The 19,205-nt window shown below is 36.3% G+C and overlaps 1 protein-coding gene across 1 annotated transcript; it reads left to right on the top strand.

Annotated features, from left to right (window-relative positions):
• The first annotated feature begins 894 nt into the window (after window positions 1-894).
• On the top strand, window positions 895-17,759 carry Karl (lipocalin/cytosolic fatty acid-binding protein Karl). Its single transcript, XM_076120037.1, has 5 exons — window positions 895-1,099; window positions 11,438-11,546; window positions 12,206-12,352; window positions 13,537-13,708; window positions 17,519-17,759. The coding sequence occupies exons 1-5, from the start codon at window positions 983-985 to the stop codon at window positions 17,670-17,672; spliced, it is 699 nt and encodes a 232-aa protein (XP_075976152.1). The 5' UTR covers window positions 895-982; the 3' UTR covers window positions 17,673-17,759.
• Window positions 17,760-19,205: the final 1,446 nt, after the last annotated feature.

The raw sequence follows: 19,205 nt of genomic DNA, 5'->3' as shown, positions 1-19,205 counted from the left end.
CTTAAAGGTAAATAAAAATACACAAAAAGTGACCTTTAGGTTAGCCTGTTCTAATCCAAACGTGCTGAAACGGGCCGCAACTCATTTACAATTCAGGCCAAATATTCTCAAAGATATTTTTAGTGCTTAAAACTTTTAACATTCTAGGCTAAAACTAACCAGTTTTAGAACATAATTTGTGCGTTTATTACAAAGTCCGTTGATTGATTGCTTACAAAGTTTTGTATAATCAACGTCATTAGTTAAATTGGCTACTGATCCGTGGTATATGGGATCTCAAAACTGTTATATTATAATTGATTTGATAGTTTTTGTGGGTTTTGCCCTCGTTAATGAAGATGAAGGATTCTTAAATCGCGTGTAATATTTCTTATGTTGATATATACCAAGAGGACGATTCCACTTTCGGAATGAAATATTTTCGCTATATCCGTTGATACATAGAACATTATTACGTGGTAAGTCCTTTTAACGATAAGGGCCTACTAAAGCGACTGTAGCGTTCTTTCTTGACTAAACTACTGAACGGCGGTGGGGTAATTGATTCTACATCAAGATACGAAAAGTGTCCATGTAATACTAAACCACGACCAAAAACTAGAAAGCAATAAACCTCAATTGAACAGTCATAAAATGTACAGTTACAGAAATAAAATGTTGTTACTAATATAATTCTACGCATCCGTCCTTGGTCTTATCACACAATGATTAACGACTACTACTACATTCCCTAATTATCAAAAGACCCAAGCGAAGTATCGTACACACCAAAGGAACACGAAGGGCCATTAAATATTTATAACAAAACAATAAATGAGTCACGCCGATAATGGTATGCTGCCAGCATTCCCAACATTAGCCAGCGTCCCATACAAATTGATAACAATTCCTTTTTTGTTAGTGCCATACCAACACTCGGAACATTTAAACGTAGAACGTATTTCCGTAAAAAAATAAAAATATTTTTTCTATTTTTGTAATCATGGCAAAAGTGTTCTATTTAGTGTTGTGCTTAGTGCTTGTGGGTGCTTCGGCGAAATATGTCGATAAAAGGAAATGCCCTGAAGTGCGGGCTGTCCCGCATTTTGATTTGCCGAGGGTTTGTAAAGCTTTTGTTTTATTATATTGGATAGTATTGTGCAACGTTCATGGTCGTCTATAACAAAGTAGTTATTGTATGTAAATTAATACCGCAAAGTGTTTTCCATGATGTCTTTAACGTTATAAATATCCGTTTACTCAGTCGATTGCCTATATCTTTTTGAAAGTAAGAACACAAACTGTATAGCGTAATCAAAGATACATAAATAATTTTAATGTCAATATTAATGACTTTTATGTGAATCGGTTTTAATGGCAGTTGTTTGTCTTAAATCATAGGAGAGTGGGTCATTTAATAACTATTCTCAAAACATGTTTTGTTGCTGTGACACGATTTATAGTTGTCGGTAACACAATGATCCAAAAATTAGAGCACTATTCATTTTGATAGAATCTAAAACAAAGTTGTTAGAGCTTCCTTTAAATATAATTTTTAGTTTTCTAAAAAGCTACGTAGATTTTGTCTAATAAAACAAATATCACTCCCCGTTACTTTTCATGCTCAGTAAATGCGTGATTTTATGTCCTTATCCTATAACGATTGTGAAACATGTCGATAATGACGCATGACATTAGGATTAATATAAATTTAGTGAAACTATGCCCAACAACTTACTAATATAAAATTATATGTCCCTTCAAGTGCAAACAATTAGCTCTTTCTTGCAAAAATAACTATTAATGAAGTGATAAAAATCTTTGTAATCAACAAAGACTTTCAATTTAACATAACATGCCCATCACTATTATCCAATCAACAATTCAATCGTGACCAAACTATCGGAGACGAGCTTGCATTATTTGAACTAAGTATTTTCTTTTCTCCTTCGCCGATCTGTTTGCCAAAGATAATGGTTGCATAACCCCAATCACGAGAAAGCAGTAATGGAATTCCATTCTATAGTATGATCATTGTAATAGATAGATATTACTTGTAGTAAATTGTTAAGTAGATATCGCGGGTTTCCATTTACACGTATTTTAAATAACTGAATATGTTTCTCAGAAAATTTCCTTCGAAACTTTCCTTTATATTTAGGAATCTGTGTTTATTTACTCACTATAAAATCTGAAAGCAAAATTATCAAAATAAAAGATTTTTATCATTGATATGCCTAGTTTTAGTTTTAATCAATTTTTATTTCTGAAGAGTGTATTAACTTGTCATAGGGTTTGTATGGAGTTCTCCGGGCTCTATCTATCAACATGGGTGTTTTTTGTATCTAAAGTTTGCACATTAAAGCATTCACGAAACATATATCTAAGCCATGATCTACATATTTTTCGAAATTATTGAAATGTGTACATTACTGTACATTACTTATTCTTGAGAATTTCAAGATCCAACGTAAAGCGTCGATCACTTCATTTGACTTTTACCAAACAACCTGCAATAAAGCACAATACAAATATAAATGTAAATGAACAGAAAGTGCCTGTTTATTTTATTATCCAGCTCCATTAGAACAAGGAGATAATATAATACGTCTAAGTAAGTTTATTTCCGTGAAAATTACTGCGAACCGGATCAAATAGAAACTTGTTGAAACAATGAGAGTCAACAGTTTTGTAGAGCAAGTTTCCCTTACTAAGTGAAAAGTAAATTTGCTGGACAGGTGTTTATGTTTCAATTTTGTACTGATGATATGTAATATTCCAATGAAAATATTATGCGACTACCTGCTACTCGCGGCTAAGCCTATAAGGTAAGAGTGAAGTAATTATTCTAAGTCATTCGCTAACTTCCCAACTTCTTAAAGTTAAAGAATGAAAAAATCTTATATTGACGCTCTTTTTTACGTGCAAAAGGGCAGGCAAACAAATATTTCCAGTTAAAATAATAAGAACAGAAACAACAAAATAGGTTGAACAAAGTCAATATACAAGACATTAATCGGTTTTAGACAATCAAATAATCGTCTCACGCGAAACTTTTCTGGCAAGGACATCACTTTTTCATATTGACTTTCATACAAACACATTATTTTCCACTCTAAAATTAGTTTATATCTTTAGAGTCATATGTCATGACAATTTTATAAAAAAACCCCAGTGGTGTAATAAACGGTACGATGTGTAGCAATCACAATCATATAGCGTGGGCAGCGGACGCGAGCGACTGATAAACGAAAGCCCCTCATTTACCTACTCACTGTCCGTAAAACTAGTTTTTCTGTTCATTTCTATCAGTGTATAAAATGCTGGTATGTTACCAGTATTTTATAATATGAAACGATTGAAATAGAAAATATATGGGTGGGTATTTCTGCACAGAAACTTTTCAATAAGTTCTACGTATTATTATGTCAATTTTGTATTGGAAGCTCTAAACTGACGACTTTTCTCATTTATTTCTAGTCTATCCTAACTTACATATATAAATATATATATATATATATATATATATGTAGGCGCGTCAACCTTTTTGTTGGTTTTAAATGCTGGCTAGTGACCGTTGACATAAGACATAACACCGAGCGCTGGGGAGGCGGCCATAATTAGAGAATTGGGTTGTCATGGTGGCGCACGCACCCACGTGTTGTGGTGGAATGTTAATCGAGTTAGATCCTTACTATCCTTTATAATTCTGAATGTTGGACATTAATCAGTGATTTAGTAAACGAGTGATAATTATATTGTGGACTATCTTGTGACTTAACAAGCCCTGGTCTCTTCGCCCTATTACCCACGTCAAAATGACAGACGAATCCCAATACGATGGCGTTTCTCCTACTCTAATGCCTTTATCAGAAGTGGGATGTTGAGGGCCTAATCTAGAGGAGATCAGCGGCGCGACCGCTGGCCAATCTAACATAAGCGAGGAGAATAAAAACATTCTGACAAACATGGAGGTGCTTTCATCTCGCTTGTTGGCGACTACACAGAATGCATCAACTAGCTCACCGCCTCATCTTGTCAAGTTTGATGCAGACGAAACTGATTCGGACATTAAAGGGGTAAATCCATGATGTGCTTGGGAAGCTTGTTGAAGAATCGAATGCCGAGACCTACAAACGAATGTGTACCATGTAAACGATGATGGGGACCTACTAATCTGTGTCTGTTTCTGGTGTTATAATTGTACCCCCTTGATACGAAGAGATTGAATTCTTATCTTGTGTCTTCGAGAGCCCAACTGTGCAGAATGTTCTATGGTATTTCTATCAAAAGACGACATAAGGACCACAAAATGAGATAGATGCGAAGCAACCTTGTTTGAGTGACTCACGATTCATTGATACCTGTCACTTTTGTGGAAAATGTGGGCACAAAATGGAGGAGTATCGCAAACGCCAGGGCACCATGCAGTCGAAACCAGCTGAAGCAGAAGGGACGTGTTATGCGTACGGGAAGCCAGAAACCTACAAGCAGCAGCGCTCCGGCGCGCTAGGAAGTCCTGACTTGCGAGCGACGGGCGAGTAGAGGTACATGACTGTCGACATCATCTGGTGAGATCATTTCTTTTCTTTTCGACAGTGGCTTGGCTTGCTCTCTGGTTAAGAGTAGTTTTGTTGAGAAATTACCTGGCACTAAACATAACGAGATAGTTTATTTAACGGCGATTGGCGGAAAAGATGTTAAGTGTTTATCGCAAATCATTAGCTCTGTTACAATACAGGAAATCTCTCTATCTATACTGCTTCATGTCGTTTCTAATAATGTGATTTCAGATGCAATTATTATAGGAAGAGACGTACTCGAAAAAGGAATCCATGTTGAAATAGTGACAGTCTAAGTTTTCTTTGTACGCAAAGAAGTAAACATGTGCAAAATGCAAACAAGGTTGATTTTAACACTATTGAAACTAACGTTATTTATAGGTGACGACTGATTTGCACTAATTAGAATACTTAAAAAAACGTAACGCCTCCTTTATTGACAGTATTCCAACTCGTCGCGTTTCGACAGGCACTTTAAAGGTTGATTTAATAGACCCACATACGGTAGTACAACGTCGTCCTCATAAGTTATCACCTGCTGACAAGGATATTATAGTCAACGAAAAAGCATAGTCTCTTCTAGATGCAGGTCTGTGTCATTCGTGAGAGCTCATGGCGGTTTGTCAGCCCCATCCTGTTAGTCAAGATGAAGGATGGTTCGGAAATAACATGTGTAGATTATAGGGAGTTTAATGCCAACACTCGTCCTGAACACTATCCACTTTCCTAGAGTTGACGAACAGAAAGACCGATTGTAAAGGTTTCATACGCCTGAATTACGTCTATGTTATTGTAATGGCTGATTTGAAAGGCCTGGGACGCTTAAATCACGCTCGGATAAATGGTCGGCATGGGCCTAGTGCGCCCGGTCCATGGCTAAGGTTGGCTGGTCGGTAAGGGCTCTGTACGCCCGGTCCACGCCATGAAGTTGTGTATTGTGATCGGCTGGTCGTAAGGGCTCTGTACGCCCGGTCCACGCCATGTAGTTGTGTATTGTGATCGGCTGGTCGTAAGGGCTCTGTACGCCCGGTCCACGCCATGAAGTTGTGTATTGTGATCGGCTGGTCTTAAGGGCTCTGTACGCCCGGTCCACGCCATGAAGTTGTGTATTGTGATCGGCTGGTCGAAGGGGCTCTGTACGCCCGGTCCACGCCATGAAGTTGTGTATTGTGATCGGCTGGTCGAAGGGGCTCTGTACGCCCGGTCCACGCCATGAAGTTGTGTATTGTGATCGGCTGGTCGAAGGGGCCCTATGCGCCCGGTCCACGCCATGAAGTTGTGTATTGTGGTCGGCTGGTCGAAAGGGCTCTGCACGCCCGGTCCACGCCTTGTATCTGTGGTGGTTGGTCGAAAGGGCTCTATGCGCCCGGTCCACGCCTTGTATCTGTAGTCGGCTGGTCGAAAGGGCTCTGCACGCCCGGTCCACGCCTTGTAACTGTAGTTGGCTGGTTGAAAGGGCTCAATGCGCCCGGTCCACGCCTTGTAACTGTAGCTGAATGGTTGAAGGGGCTCTATGCGCCCGGTCCACGCCTTGTAACTCTAGTTGGCTGGTTGAAGGGGCTCTATGCGCCCGGTCCATGCTATGTCTATACGATTGTCTAAAGGTCGGAAAGGTCACGTGCACCAGGGTCTTAATGCGTCCGGTCCATGTCTCAGTGATGCGTATTGTAGTCGTGAGAATATTGCACCCCGAATTGAGTTATCAAATTGGCTTTGTGTCAGGCATGGACGAGCTCACAATATACGTGAATGTACTGAAACTAATACGTGTAATCTTTCGGATGATTCTGTACGAGACTACTAATCGCACGAGGACGTGCCGTAACCTTTTTGTTGGTTTTAAATGCTGGCTAGTGACCGTTGACATAAGACACAACACCGAGCGCTGGGGAGGCGGCCATAATTAGAGAATTGGGTTGTCATGGTGGCGCACGCACCCACGTGTTGTGGTGGAATGTTAATCGAGTTAGATCCTTACTATCCTTTATAATTCTGAATGTTGGACATTAATCAGTGATTTAGTAAACGAGTGATAATTATATTGTGGACTATCTTGTGACTTAACAAGCCCTGGTCTCTTCGCCCTATTACCCACGTCAAAATGACAGACGAATCCCAATACGATGGCGTTTCTCCTACTCTAATGCCTTTATATATATAAATATCCTTAATTACACGAAGCTGAATTAAGTGTAATATGAACATTGTGTTGCCGCCATTAAATGGTATAGGAGCAAGACAAACTTCATATAGGTTACACGCGTTATAATATCAAACCAGCAATAAACCAATAACATCAAATCTAAAGTAATCGTACTTCAAACGAATACCGAAAAAGTCAATCAAATAAATTGACTTAAAGCCGTAGGGATCTCAGTACGTGTCATTCCATATTTTCAGCTACTCTCAAGCGAATACAAGACGCTTTTATCTATATAGACATATTTTTTAGATTCCGTGGATTGGATTCCCACCACTATCGACTATCGGTCAGCTACCTATCTTTGACTTTTCTATGAAAATCTAATCAGCGCTCCTAGCGAGTGCCGCAGAAACTAATTTTTAAGTATATTTTAAGTCTCAAACGTCAATGCTCGATAATACCTACTTACTGAAGAAAATCGCGCTTCAGAGCCAATTTTTATCTACATTTCCCTCGAAACTAGTCGTGTTATTCAAGCATCAGCTAACAAACAACCGCAGGCGATCATCCGTTTAATTCACTAACCGTAGAACTTGTTTACTAAGAAAATTCCTTTGCAAATCCATTAAACTCTGCAATGTTAGTGAAGGCGTTGTAAATAAAAAACTCGTCTTGGTAAGAGCCTGGCCTCGGTCTGAATATGAATTATTTATTGACGAAGCCGTTCAATGTTTAAAGGGATTCTGGAACGCCGAAACTTTGTAGGCATTAAATAACGATTCACCCAATCGTTAACTATGTTTATCGATGAGAATTCGGGCTAGAAACGACTGCTTGAACTATTTTCTTTTAAAACGAAAAAAGGGTGAGAATTCGAGTTGTGACGTCATGGTACGCTTCTATACTTAACGTATACTTTTGACCTGCTTGTTTATCTTTCGTTGCAAGCGTAGCAAAAGTTGTTTATTGTTCATAATGCTCTCTTTGTTCCTTTGTTTTGCACGAGGCATCTTCTCTATAATATTGCACAAGACTAAGTTTTCAACTTTATAGCGAACTGAATTTAATAAAGGAAGTATTAAACGTAGCTCTTTATTTTTCATGCAGATCTCGGCACGAACGATGCTCGTGAAAGTATGTATTTATATTCCACATTTACGACAAAACAGCTACACTTATTTAGACGAAATTTGATAGCATAATAGATTTTAAAACCTAAAAATATAAAAATGGCTTGATCCGACTGCGCTTAAAATCTATACTTACTAATATTATAAAGCTGAAGAGTTTGTTTGTTTGAACGCGCTAATCTCAGGAACTACTGGTCCGATTTGGAAAATTCTTTCAGTGTTAGATAGCTCATTTACCGAGAAAGGTTATAGGCCATATATCATCACGCTACGGCCAATAGGAGCAGAGCAGCAATACGAAATGTTACAAAAACGGGGAAAATGTTGATTCATTTTCTTTTTTGTGACGCAAGCGAAGTTGCGCGGGTCAGCTAGTATATATATAATTCCGACTAAAGCATTAAATCTAATGGCTTGAAACGGTATACCGAATCAATCAATTTATAAACCTGCCATATAACTTACACTTGCGATACCAACAATAATACTATCTGTTACCAACCGACACCTACAGAGCAACCACATAACAAGATCACTGAACCACGATTGTTACTCAAGCCTGTCGGATTAACAAGTGTATCTTGACATTTCAATAGTCATTTGCATATCCAACACAAAGACTCGAAAGCTAATATTTGATGATTCAATGCTCACTTTCTATTTCTAAAGGATAATATTTTCTAATGAATTCGTAATGTACTTTATATAATAGTGTTCAGAAGTAGCGCAGTCTCTACAGGCTGTTCTAACGAGTATCGCGAATTTTACATTTAAAATGCTGTGAACAATTAGTTTCAGATTTGCATATAAGTTTTCTCGATGGCTAGCAATTTCCCGATAGTCGAAAGAACCGATAGGGAATTATCCCTATGTTTTATAATATAAAAATGAAACCCGTTTTCCTTGGTCACGGCATCACGCGTGAATGGCTGGACCGATTTTACTAATTCTTTTTGTGTTGTATTTGTTATTATTAGGAGAAGGTTCTTACGGAAAAAAATATTAAGAAAATCTCTCAGAAATATTAAAAAATATAAGTACATTTAATTTGGCATATTTTAAGTTCACCGGGTCAGCTAGTGTTTTATAAAACCCGTCATAGATACTTAGAGTCTAATTTTAGAATCGACGATCGGCGATTTGGCGATGGTTCCAATGCTGCATCCAAATTTAATTATGCAATTTCCCGTTTGAATGCGGCATCGAAACCTGGAGAATCATAGATATTCAAGTTAAGCAATATATGCGGGCGCAGAGCTATCCGAAGTAATGATGATCAGAAACACGCGTTTTTGGGTTTGAAAGTATGAGGAGTCTAGTTTCAGTCTGTGCACCGGACTTCCCCCTCAATCGTCGTTTTTAAATGTGTGGTGTAGAATTTGCACTAAAAGACTAAGTGGCGATGTATTACCTACCTCCTCTTTTTTTAAGTCGGTTGAAAATAGAGATCGCTGATCGTCGATACATAAAATAGCGTGTACACTGTAGCTCTAATGCAGGTCTCACGTGCCGTGAATTTAGATGGGTTAGTTCAAGCTGAAAGTTATGTACCTGTTAGTTTTAGTGCCACGTGTGTACCTGAGAGTAACTGAATTAGGTCAAGGAGACCCGAAAGTCTAGTGTTAGTAATGAAATTTAAATAGACTGTTTCGCCGGCTCGTGTCAATTGGCACTTAGGTTTTTGTAGCAGAAATAAACCCAATTATTCTGTCTACCAGTTTTTTACAGAGATATAAACTTACTTGATCAGAAATCTAAGTAACCTTTGTATATCAAGTAAAGTTAGTTCATAGAGTTAGTTAGTAGTCTGGAAATTGTCATCGTCTCGATCTTGTTCTCATGTTAAAGATTTTCTTGTCATTAATATAATAATAATATAATAAATATTATTGGACAACTCACACACGGTCATTTGATTCCAAACTAAGCAGAGCTTGTACTATGGTAACCAAATAACTGATAAACGTACTTATATACTTCTAAATATATACTTATATAGATAAATTGACAACCAGGCTCAGAACAAATACTCGTGCTCATCACACAAAGATTTGTCCCGGGTAGGATTCGAACCCACCACACGCGGCGCTACGGTTATTGCGGCGAGGTGACCGCTTAAACCACTGCGCCAAACGTGCAGTACCATTGCTCCATATGTAATTGATATAGATTTTTTTTTGGAAGCCTGTACTATCCTACTGCTAGCCAGGGCCCAACATATTTTTTACCACTCATCACTTGGTTTCCGTACCCGATCCCTATCAAAGGCACTTTTTTTTAAAGAGAGAATTTATATTTTTAGTAAATAAACATTATTTTATACTAGGTACTCAGCGTGCCAACATAATTAATACAATATAAAACATGGCACGCACATGGCACATCTAATTTGTTAAGATGTTATGTTTTAATTTTCACCTGAAATCGTGTTTGTTGATTAATGGAATAATTAGCTACATAACTTGGTCATGCGAGCAATACTTTTAAATTATTCAATCAATTAGTAAACAAAAGTTTCTTTAAAAATATAAGTTATTAATTTGGTTACTGAAAATAATAAGAAAATGTTGAACTAGGTACGTATTACAATTTATTATAGACACGGTGAGGGCATGGGCACGTTTTTTCTAAATTATAACAAAAAAAATGTGTATAGCCAAAATAAAGTAGCTCTATCAAACAGACCACCGTCAGCTACATAAGCCTGAGGGTCGCTATGTTCCGAATACTGAATTTTGTATATCTGCACTAGCCGCAAATTTTGCATACAAGACTCTACTATGTATTTGGTATGATGATGAAATGACGTAGCAGAAATAACAGTATAAAATACAAAGTTCAAAAGGTGCACGCTGCTAATTATTTATTAATATGGTCACTGCATTGAGTTTATTTTTAGCTTTTGCGACTGACTTTTATTTGGATACATCTAACGTTGTGTCAGCAATCAATTAACGTAAACATTTGCTTTCCGTTATCCGATAAAAGCGGATTCCGGATGCATATCTTGTTTGAGCTAGCGGAGCTATGTCAAAATATACTTTGTAAATTAAATTGAATATTTCATTCATATGTGTTTATCAAATATTATTATGTATAAGTAATCTTTGCTATAGTGGCCAAAATAAAACTGTATTGTATTTTAGTACCTCATAAATGTTATGAAATAATCACCCTTATTTTGTATAACATGTTAGTAGAGCATGCCCTAAATCAACAAGGCCCGCACTCCACAACGCTCGTCAATTAATAATAAGGTTGGGATCAACTTAATAACCACCCACTAATAGAACTCTCAGAATACACACCCACGTATTAATTTAGATCAACCTCAAAATACGCGCGTCAACCCTCTCTTACTTAAAATTATAAATAGGTTTTTCCTTCGAAATATTAAGTTTAATATCAAAATTTTATCTCATGCACTCGCTTTGAGAAAAATAATTTAATGCTCCTGAATAAAAATCTCTTTCATTTTATTTAAACGCCTCACATGAAACTTATAGCAAAACCACAGAGCACCAAGATCAAAGTACATAAAGTAAAGGCGCAAATCAAATCTAACACTTAGTCTTCTAAAATAAGCCTTACGGTTTCGTATTAAGGTTGATTTTTGTTTGCAGATGCTAGGAGACTGGTTCGTAGTGGAATATTATGCGAGTGCTGAAGAGGCTCTTTCGTACAGTTGTATGAAAGCAGTTTTCACCCAGGACGACCACGTCGCAGCCGCAGGTTATACATTTTATTTTAAAATTCATATGAAATTTTCTTAAATTCTTACATTCGGCTTACGTCAGAAGTATGGATACTATTGTTTGAGCTTTTGAAGTAAATATAGACTTGTTTATGAATGCACATTGTATTTTCGTCAATGTCAAACTCTCGATGATTCATTGTGTATTCATGTGGTTTTCTGTGTAGTCACAACATTGAGTACGAATTTTTCTTGTGACGAAATAAAGATTTTTCGGGTAATTTTGCTTTTATAAAATCTCATTGAAGTAACCTTTGAAGAGAGGAGAGATGGGTTATAAAGCCAAGGTCATGGTATGATTAGATTTTTAAGTAAGTATAAAGTGAACCTAAAAGATGTGAAGTATCTCATAAAAATGATACGTAATAATTAAAAAAATAAATGAAATATATAAGAAATGGATTTGATTTTGGTAACTCTACATTTTTCTTTAGAGATAATATTTAACCCTAGAAACCAAAAGGTAATTTGTCACATATGATCTATACTTATATTATAAAGCTGAAGAGTTTGTAAGTTTGTTTGTTTGAACGCGCTAATCTCAGGAACTACTGGTCCGATTTGAAAAATTTAAGACGCAAAGACGCAAGCGAAGTTGCGCAGGTCAGCTAGTTTTCAATAAATCGTGTAATTCCAGACGGCTCGGTGGAATGGACGCCGGGCGTAACGATGAACTTCACTTATCGTTTCGCCGATGACCCTCTGGGTGAAAACCTTCTCGGTAATATCACATGGCGAGTGGACCTGAATGAGCCGGCACATTGGACGCACGCTGAAAAAACTTGTAAGATTATTAAACACTTTTTATATTATTATGAAGATTGATTAATATTAACAATCATCACCTTATAAAAATAAAATAAATACAGGCCAATGACGATGATTACAAAATATTGAAACTTCTGTTAAAACTCTCTACGTACAAAACTGTTATTATTTCATGCTATGCTAACCCTTGAGCTAGATAATTATTAAAAAAAACATATAATGTCAAATCCGAACTTGCTGTGTTTTGTAGAAAAGCCAAATAAGTAAACACGAATGATAAAATATGTACATAATGACAGATTTCTGTAATCAATAGACCTTTTAAATCCAGAAATCCGATGACTATGTTTTATTATCGGGTACTTATACACTTACTTGTTTTCAGTATTATGTTCAGCTTTGAGCTTGTACGCATAAAGTATAAGTTATCAACTTCCACTCAATTTAGTCTCGTCGTTAGCTTAATCACTTATCTATATCATTTTCGTAGCTAATACTCAGAAACAGACATTATCATTGACCGGAAAAACCAAAGTGTATTTTCCACCAGTTGTTATATTATCTTGCATAACTGTCCTTGGTGAACACTCACATAACAATAACTACAGCAATTTCGTAGACCGCGACTAATTTAGATAAATTCAGTCTAAACGACCGACGTTTCTATCTAGAAACAAAAACAATCCATATGTCATAGAATTTGGTAATTAAATAATCTTACACCTTTCTGCAAAAAAATGCTATACTTAACTTCTTTTCCGGATGAGAAACATATGTGTCAACCCTTCTCATTTGAGCTTCTGCAAACGAGCTTTGACAAATTACTTGCCGCTCTTTACAATATATTTGTATGAAACAGATTGCGTAGAGCTGTATTAAAGTATACCCGCGTTTCGATTTCAACATTCATAAATGCTGTTGGTGTTGGTCTTTCAATAAAATGAACAAATAATGATAGTCTTAAAAAATAATAATAGTCCTATAATGTCATTGCCATATTAAGGGCATGTCACCAAATTCTAGGCCATTCAGAATATTCTAATAGAGAAAAGACCAATAGCAATTTCTCCGAATCGGGAATCAAGCCTGAGACCTCGATAACAGTCATATACACTAGTGTTGACCACAAACACACATATTTTCATCTAATTAAAAGAAACTACCAAAATTATTTTTAATCATTTTTTCCTTATGTTAAAGATGATGGTATCTACAACACATACGTATTAGACACGGAGTACAAGACCTGGGCTCTATTACTTCACTGCGCTGAACAGACAGAAGGCGCGAGATACTTGAGCGCCTTCGTCCTGTCCCGGAAGACTTCTCTTCCTAAGAATGTAATGGCTTATTTGAGGGATAAGCTGCCGAGGTGAGGAAAATCATGTTATAATGCACGTTTGGCGTAGCGGTTAATGTGGTCACCTCGCCGCAGTAACAGTAGCGCCGTGTGTGGCGAGTTTGAATCCCACCCGGGGCAAATACGTATTTGTGAGAAACGTGGTTAAACTTTATACATCTTTGATTATAGGAGGCGTGATATTTTGTATGCACATATGTGCATATATTATTTAGAAGTATTTCAATCAGTTGTCTGGTTCTGGTACAAGCTCTAATTAGTTTGGAAATATAAATATATATTGTGTGTGTGAATCGTCAAAAAAATATTTATTATACCGATACTTCTAAAAAATTACATGTTGTTCGTAAGCAATGTTTCACGTCACAGTAAATAGACCATTACATACAAATAAATGCTACTTTACAAGTGCGTTTGAAGTAAAAAATATCGAATATGATGATTTATTATTTCTGCGAATCGTCAATTAATAGCAGCTAATTGAGTAATGGTTTTTTTACTTCGAATGATATATCTAAGCATTAAGATTGTCGAAATTTTATATACTAATGTTTTTTTTTTCCTCTATAAAACAAAACACGCAAGTAGTCGACAGTTCGAAGTCTAGGCAACACACAAAATAACTTTCCGAAGATATATATACAGGGTGTCCCAAAACTCAACGATAATTCGAGACAGGATGAAAGGCCAAGTCATACCGGTTCTAGGAAAAATAAAAAAAAAATTCCATGTCACTTAGTTCAGCAATAATAGACACTTTTCGAAAAAGTTGAAATTCCACACCCTTGATCGCATTTTCAAGTCCTGTGATCACCAATGTAACAATTTCACTGTGTTTTTTTGAATTTCGTGATCTTCATTAAATATGCTATTAATCGTAATACAAAGTTATGCACAAAACATTGTTAATTTCATAAAAAAAGTTAAGTTTTAGTGAGTCATGGTTCACAAAAATATCGTTAGTCAACTTTGACGCTTCATATTGAAAAAAAAATGTACTACACTACCCCTGGCAAGTTATTTCAAAAGTTGGCGCATTTAATCAAGATTTCAAAATGGTGCAACGCTTGCCACTTTTCTTGCCATTAAAAATGTTATTTTTATTTGAACGACGAGTATCCTCGAAAATGTATCGGACGCAGTGGTACAATTGTATGGCCTCCTCGTTCCCCCGATCTAAATCCAGTAGATATTTTTTACTGGGAATGCATAAAATAAAAAGTCTATTCAAAATCAATAGAAAATCTATCAGAACTTCACCAGAAAATTGACACAGCGTCAGAAGAATTAAATGCAAGGAATTTTGCTTGACTGGTAAAAAGATCTTTTGTACGCCGTTGCAGAGCCTGTATTCGTGCCAGAGGAAAGCAAAGTTTTCCTCTGGCACGAATACAGGCTCTGCAACGCCTTACAAAAGACCTTTGCACCAGTCAAGCAAAATTCCTTGCATTTATTTCCTCTGACGCTGTGTCAATTTTCTGGCAAAGTTCTGATAGATTTTCTATTGATTTCGAATAGACTTTTGCTTTTATGCATTCCCAGTAAAAAATATCTACTGGATTTATCGGGGGAACGAGGACGCCATACAATTGTACCACTGCGTCCGATACATTTTCGAGGATACTCGTCGTTCAATTAAAAATAACATTTTTAATGGCAAGAAAAGTGGCAAGTGTTGCACCTTTTTGAAATCTTGATTAAATGCGCCAACTTTTGAAATAACTTGCCAAGAGTAGTGTGGTACATTTTTTTTTCAATATGAAGCGTCAAAGTTAACTTACGATATTTTTGTGAACCATGACTCACTAAAACTTTACTTTTTTATGAAATTAACAATGTTTTGTGCATAAATTTGTATTACGATTAATAGCATATTTAATGAAGATCACAAAATTCAAAAAAACACAGTGAAATTGTTACATTGGTGATCACAGGACTTGAAAATGCGATCAAGGGTGTGGAATTTCAACTTTTTCGAAAAGTGTCTATTATTGCTGAACTAAGTGACATGGAATTTTTTTTTTATTTTTCCTAGAACCGGTATGACTTGGCCTTTCATCCTGTGTCGAATTATCGTTGAGTTTCAGGACACCCTGTATATTCTATATTCCTGAAAGTCATTGCTGAAAAATATGACTCTGGCGTTATGAAAGCGTTTAAGAGTGTATTAGTCAGATAGTTCTGTAACTACCTAGATTAAGTTTATCTTTTAGCCCTGTACTTTTAATTTTTTTGGACATGGTCTGAAATAAATATATTATTATTATTATTATGTATGTCTTTTGCATATCTCGGGACTATAGAGTCCCGGACATTTAGAAGGCATGCGTGGGGCCGAAGCCAACACGTAGAGGCCCATTTTAGACAACTTTAATCATTCAAAAAAAATGTATGTTACACACTCCGGTGACTATCCCTGTCTACACTATAAAATGCATCCAAGGACAGTCACCGGACTGTGTGGAGCTATGGCAAAACTATAGGAAAAAACTACTTGGGCTATTGGGATGGGGTGCTGATGGACTGGAAAACTATGTATACTACGGGGACTATGGCGCCTGCCTATAACAATGTAAAACACGTATAAATGGCAGGCGGAGACTCGCCAACTCACAAACTGGGCCCCCCAAACTAGTCGCTCAAAATGCAACAAGGGGGCAACAGGGACGTGAGCGGCTGAAGGACGGAGAGGCCTCGCTGGACGTTAAACTCAGATCACTTGCTCCCTGAGGGTCCGGCATCACTGGCCCACTAGCCACTTACGCTCAGCATCCGTCCTCCGAACAGAGTAGGAGCTCTGCCCTCGCGACTCCACTCTGGACGGCCAATGAAGGCAAGCCAGAGGCGGAGGACCGCTTCCTCGTCAGTTTTCACTCCGACCAGCCAACTAAGGCAAGTCGGAGATGAGGAAGGGTGACTTCCCCCTGGAGCACTCAGGTACCGCGGGGTCGCTACTCCCCGTCACCTCGCCTCAAGGTGCCCAGCGGGCTTTATTATTATTATATATGTATTAGAAATCGTTATCACTTGACTTCTCTTACGTCGAAGGAAAACTTAGTGATGAAACCTTGCATAACCTTCTTTAGGGCATGCAATGTCCCAAATCTGCACTTGTCTAACGCGGTAGACTCAAGGCCTAACCCCTTCCTCGCTGCATCGTTCAGAAGGAGATTCTTGCCTTGCAGTGAAAAAAGTGACTTGTGAAAAATAATGCATTACCTTTACGCCCTAATAATTTATTGCCTCAGTGGTTATAGGAAAACTATCAGTATATAATTACACATTTATACTGTTGTGAATGTTAGTAAACTATTATTCTTTATTACTCCGCACTTGGACAACTGAAAAACTTTAGTTTATGACATACGCGATGATAAATCATTTCGCTTACTAATTTCATATCAAAAATTAAAAAATAGTTTTGATTTATTTAGCTACAAACAAGAAAACAGTAAAACAATAATATGATTGATTGGTTTATGCACTAACCTAAATAATTAATACAAAACTTAGCTTGGTAAAAGTTAAAACGTACCAAAATCTCAATATAAATACTTTCTGAATGTTGGTCACCGCAACCATATTTTTTATATACGTACATACATAAAATCACGCTATCTTCCAATAAGGATAGACAGAGACCAAAGAACGCCACTTTGTACGATCCGTACAAACTCCCTTTGTTTCATTCACATCGATATCTATTGTCATACAGGACCGTCGGTTACGATCTTTTTGCAAGACATCACCGAATAAAAATCATAATCTTGATCCATATTATCAAATTAACGCTATTACCTAAAATATTTGTACATTTTCTAGGTATGACGTGGATGTGAACTACGTGTTCCCGATTCCTCACAAGGACTGCTCCTCGAAGCCAGCAAGACCAGACTATACGCCTATCTTGGTAAAAGTGGGAAGCAAGGTACCGCAGAAACCTGGAGTCAGCTACAAAGTGGGCTTTGGCCACTGAATGACTTATTATTCTAAGCTATCTTTCGTTGTATTGACAGAATAATATTGTAATGTTGTACAGCTTTTATAAATATATTTTTTCTTAAAATAAGTGTTGTATTATTGACCTTTTTGAAAATTACTTATCCATTCTGCTATACATAATGCTACACATACACTACAGGGTAGTATGTAGCAAGTAGTTTTGATAGCACTTACTTACGGGTTTATTATCTCGCTAATAATTAGTTTTAGTTTATCAAACTTACACAAGAGAATAAATAATGGTATCAATGGTCATTTCGTTGACACTATATAGTTCAACTGAAAATTCCGACATTATGCAGAAAAATAACATCACTTGAGATTGAAATCGACTGTCGACAAAAATTATAATATTTTGACACTGGCACAATTTTAATTATTTTTATTCGTACCTAAATAAGAAGTCATCAGTTGAGGCCAGAATTATGCAAATTTCCATTATCTCACATTTTTCTAATTAGGTTACACACAAACATAAGAAAAATAGATCCAAACTACCTCAACCAATACATAATGTCCTTTAACTACATCCTTTATCGTTTTTCTAATTGTAAACTGCAAAACCTATAACTAAATATATTTTAATAGTTTCACAGTTGAACATTTATTGTAAATTCAATGTTGAGTATTCCTTCAAAGAACTGATAGGGCATGCATTGTTCCATGACATAATTAGTATGCGGCGCAGTTGCTGTCTGAACACACAAGAGACAATATACAGACACACTCATATGTTATATGACATTCAAACTTGACCGTGTCTAATAGTAACGACAATAGCCAAGCAAAATTAAATCACCCGTGTAGAACATAATATATTGTCAAGAATCTTTAACTAGATTTTTTTTACAAAGCGCATAGATTAAAAAATACCTAGTATATTTGTAAGTAAGTTTGCTATTTTGTTATTTGATTGATTGAGACTGGCTTTATGATGTTCTTTACTGATATAAATTAATAGCATAAATAAGATAAACTAAAAAAAATAATAAGTTAAACTAAAAGCTTGACGTAAAGTTCAATTATCATCATCACCAACATTTGGTTTCTTCTTTTGGTCTTTTCACTCATAGACAGTTTCAGAATCGATAATTGTTTATTATAAATTTTTATGAATACATATTTCTATAAATACGAAGTGTAGAAGTGTTCTACATTAATGGAAATACTATTGGTAGGTATATATCACAAATCGAATGTACAAATTTGCCACTTTTGGCATATTTTTTAAAGGTGAGAAACAATTAATTACTCGTTTTTGAACAATAATTTACATTTCAGTGTAACTTTGAAGGGTATAACAATTATTATTTATTTCCGTTAATACCGGTACTACTCCTAATATAGTGTTAATATTTTTTATTACAAAGAAAATTGATTGTTCATTTTATACTAGCTATATGGCTTTAACCACTGTGGTCTGGAAGTTTTAACTATTAATTATTACATATTAGGCGAGAAATGGCTTTGAGGCAGTTACGGCCTGCATTAAATGACTTAAATTCAT

The sequence above is a fragment of the Anticarsia gemmatalis genome, chromosome 11 (genome assembly GCF_050436995.1).
Source record: "Anticarsia gemmatalis isolate Benzon Research Colony breed Stoneville strain chromosome 11, ilAntGemm2 primary, whole genome shotgun sequence".
Classification (NCBI taxonomy): Eukaryota; Metazoa; Arthropoda; class Insecta; order Lepidoptera; family Erebidae; genus Anticarsia; species Anticarsia gemmatalis.
Note: the sequence above shows the minus strand (reverse complement) of the source record. Positions and strands in the feature narration are given on the sequence as shown.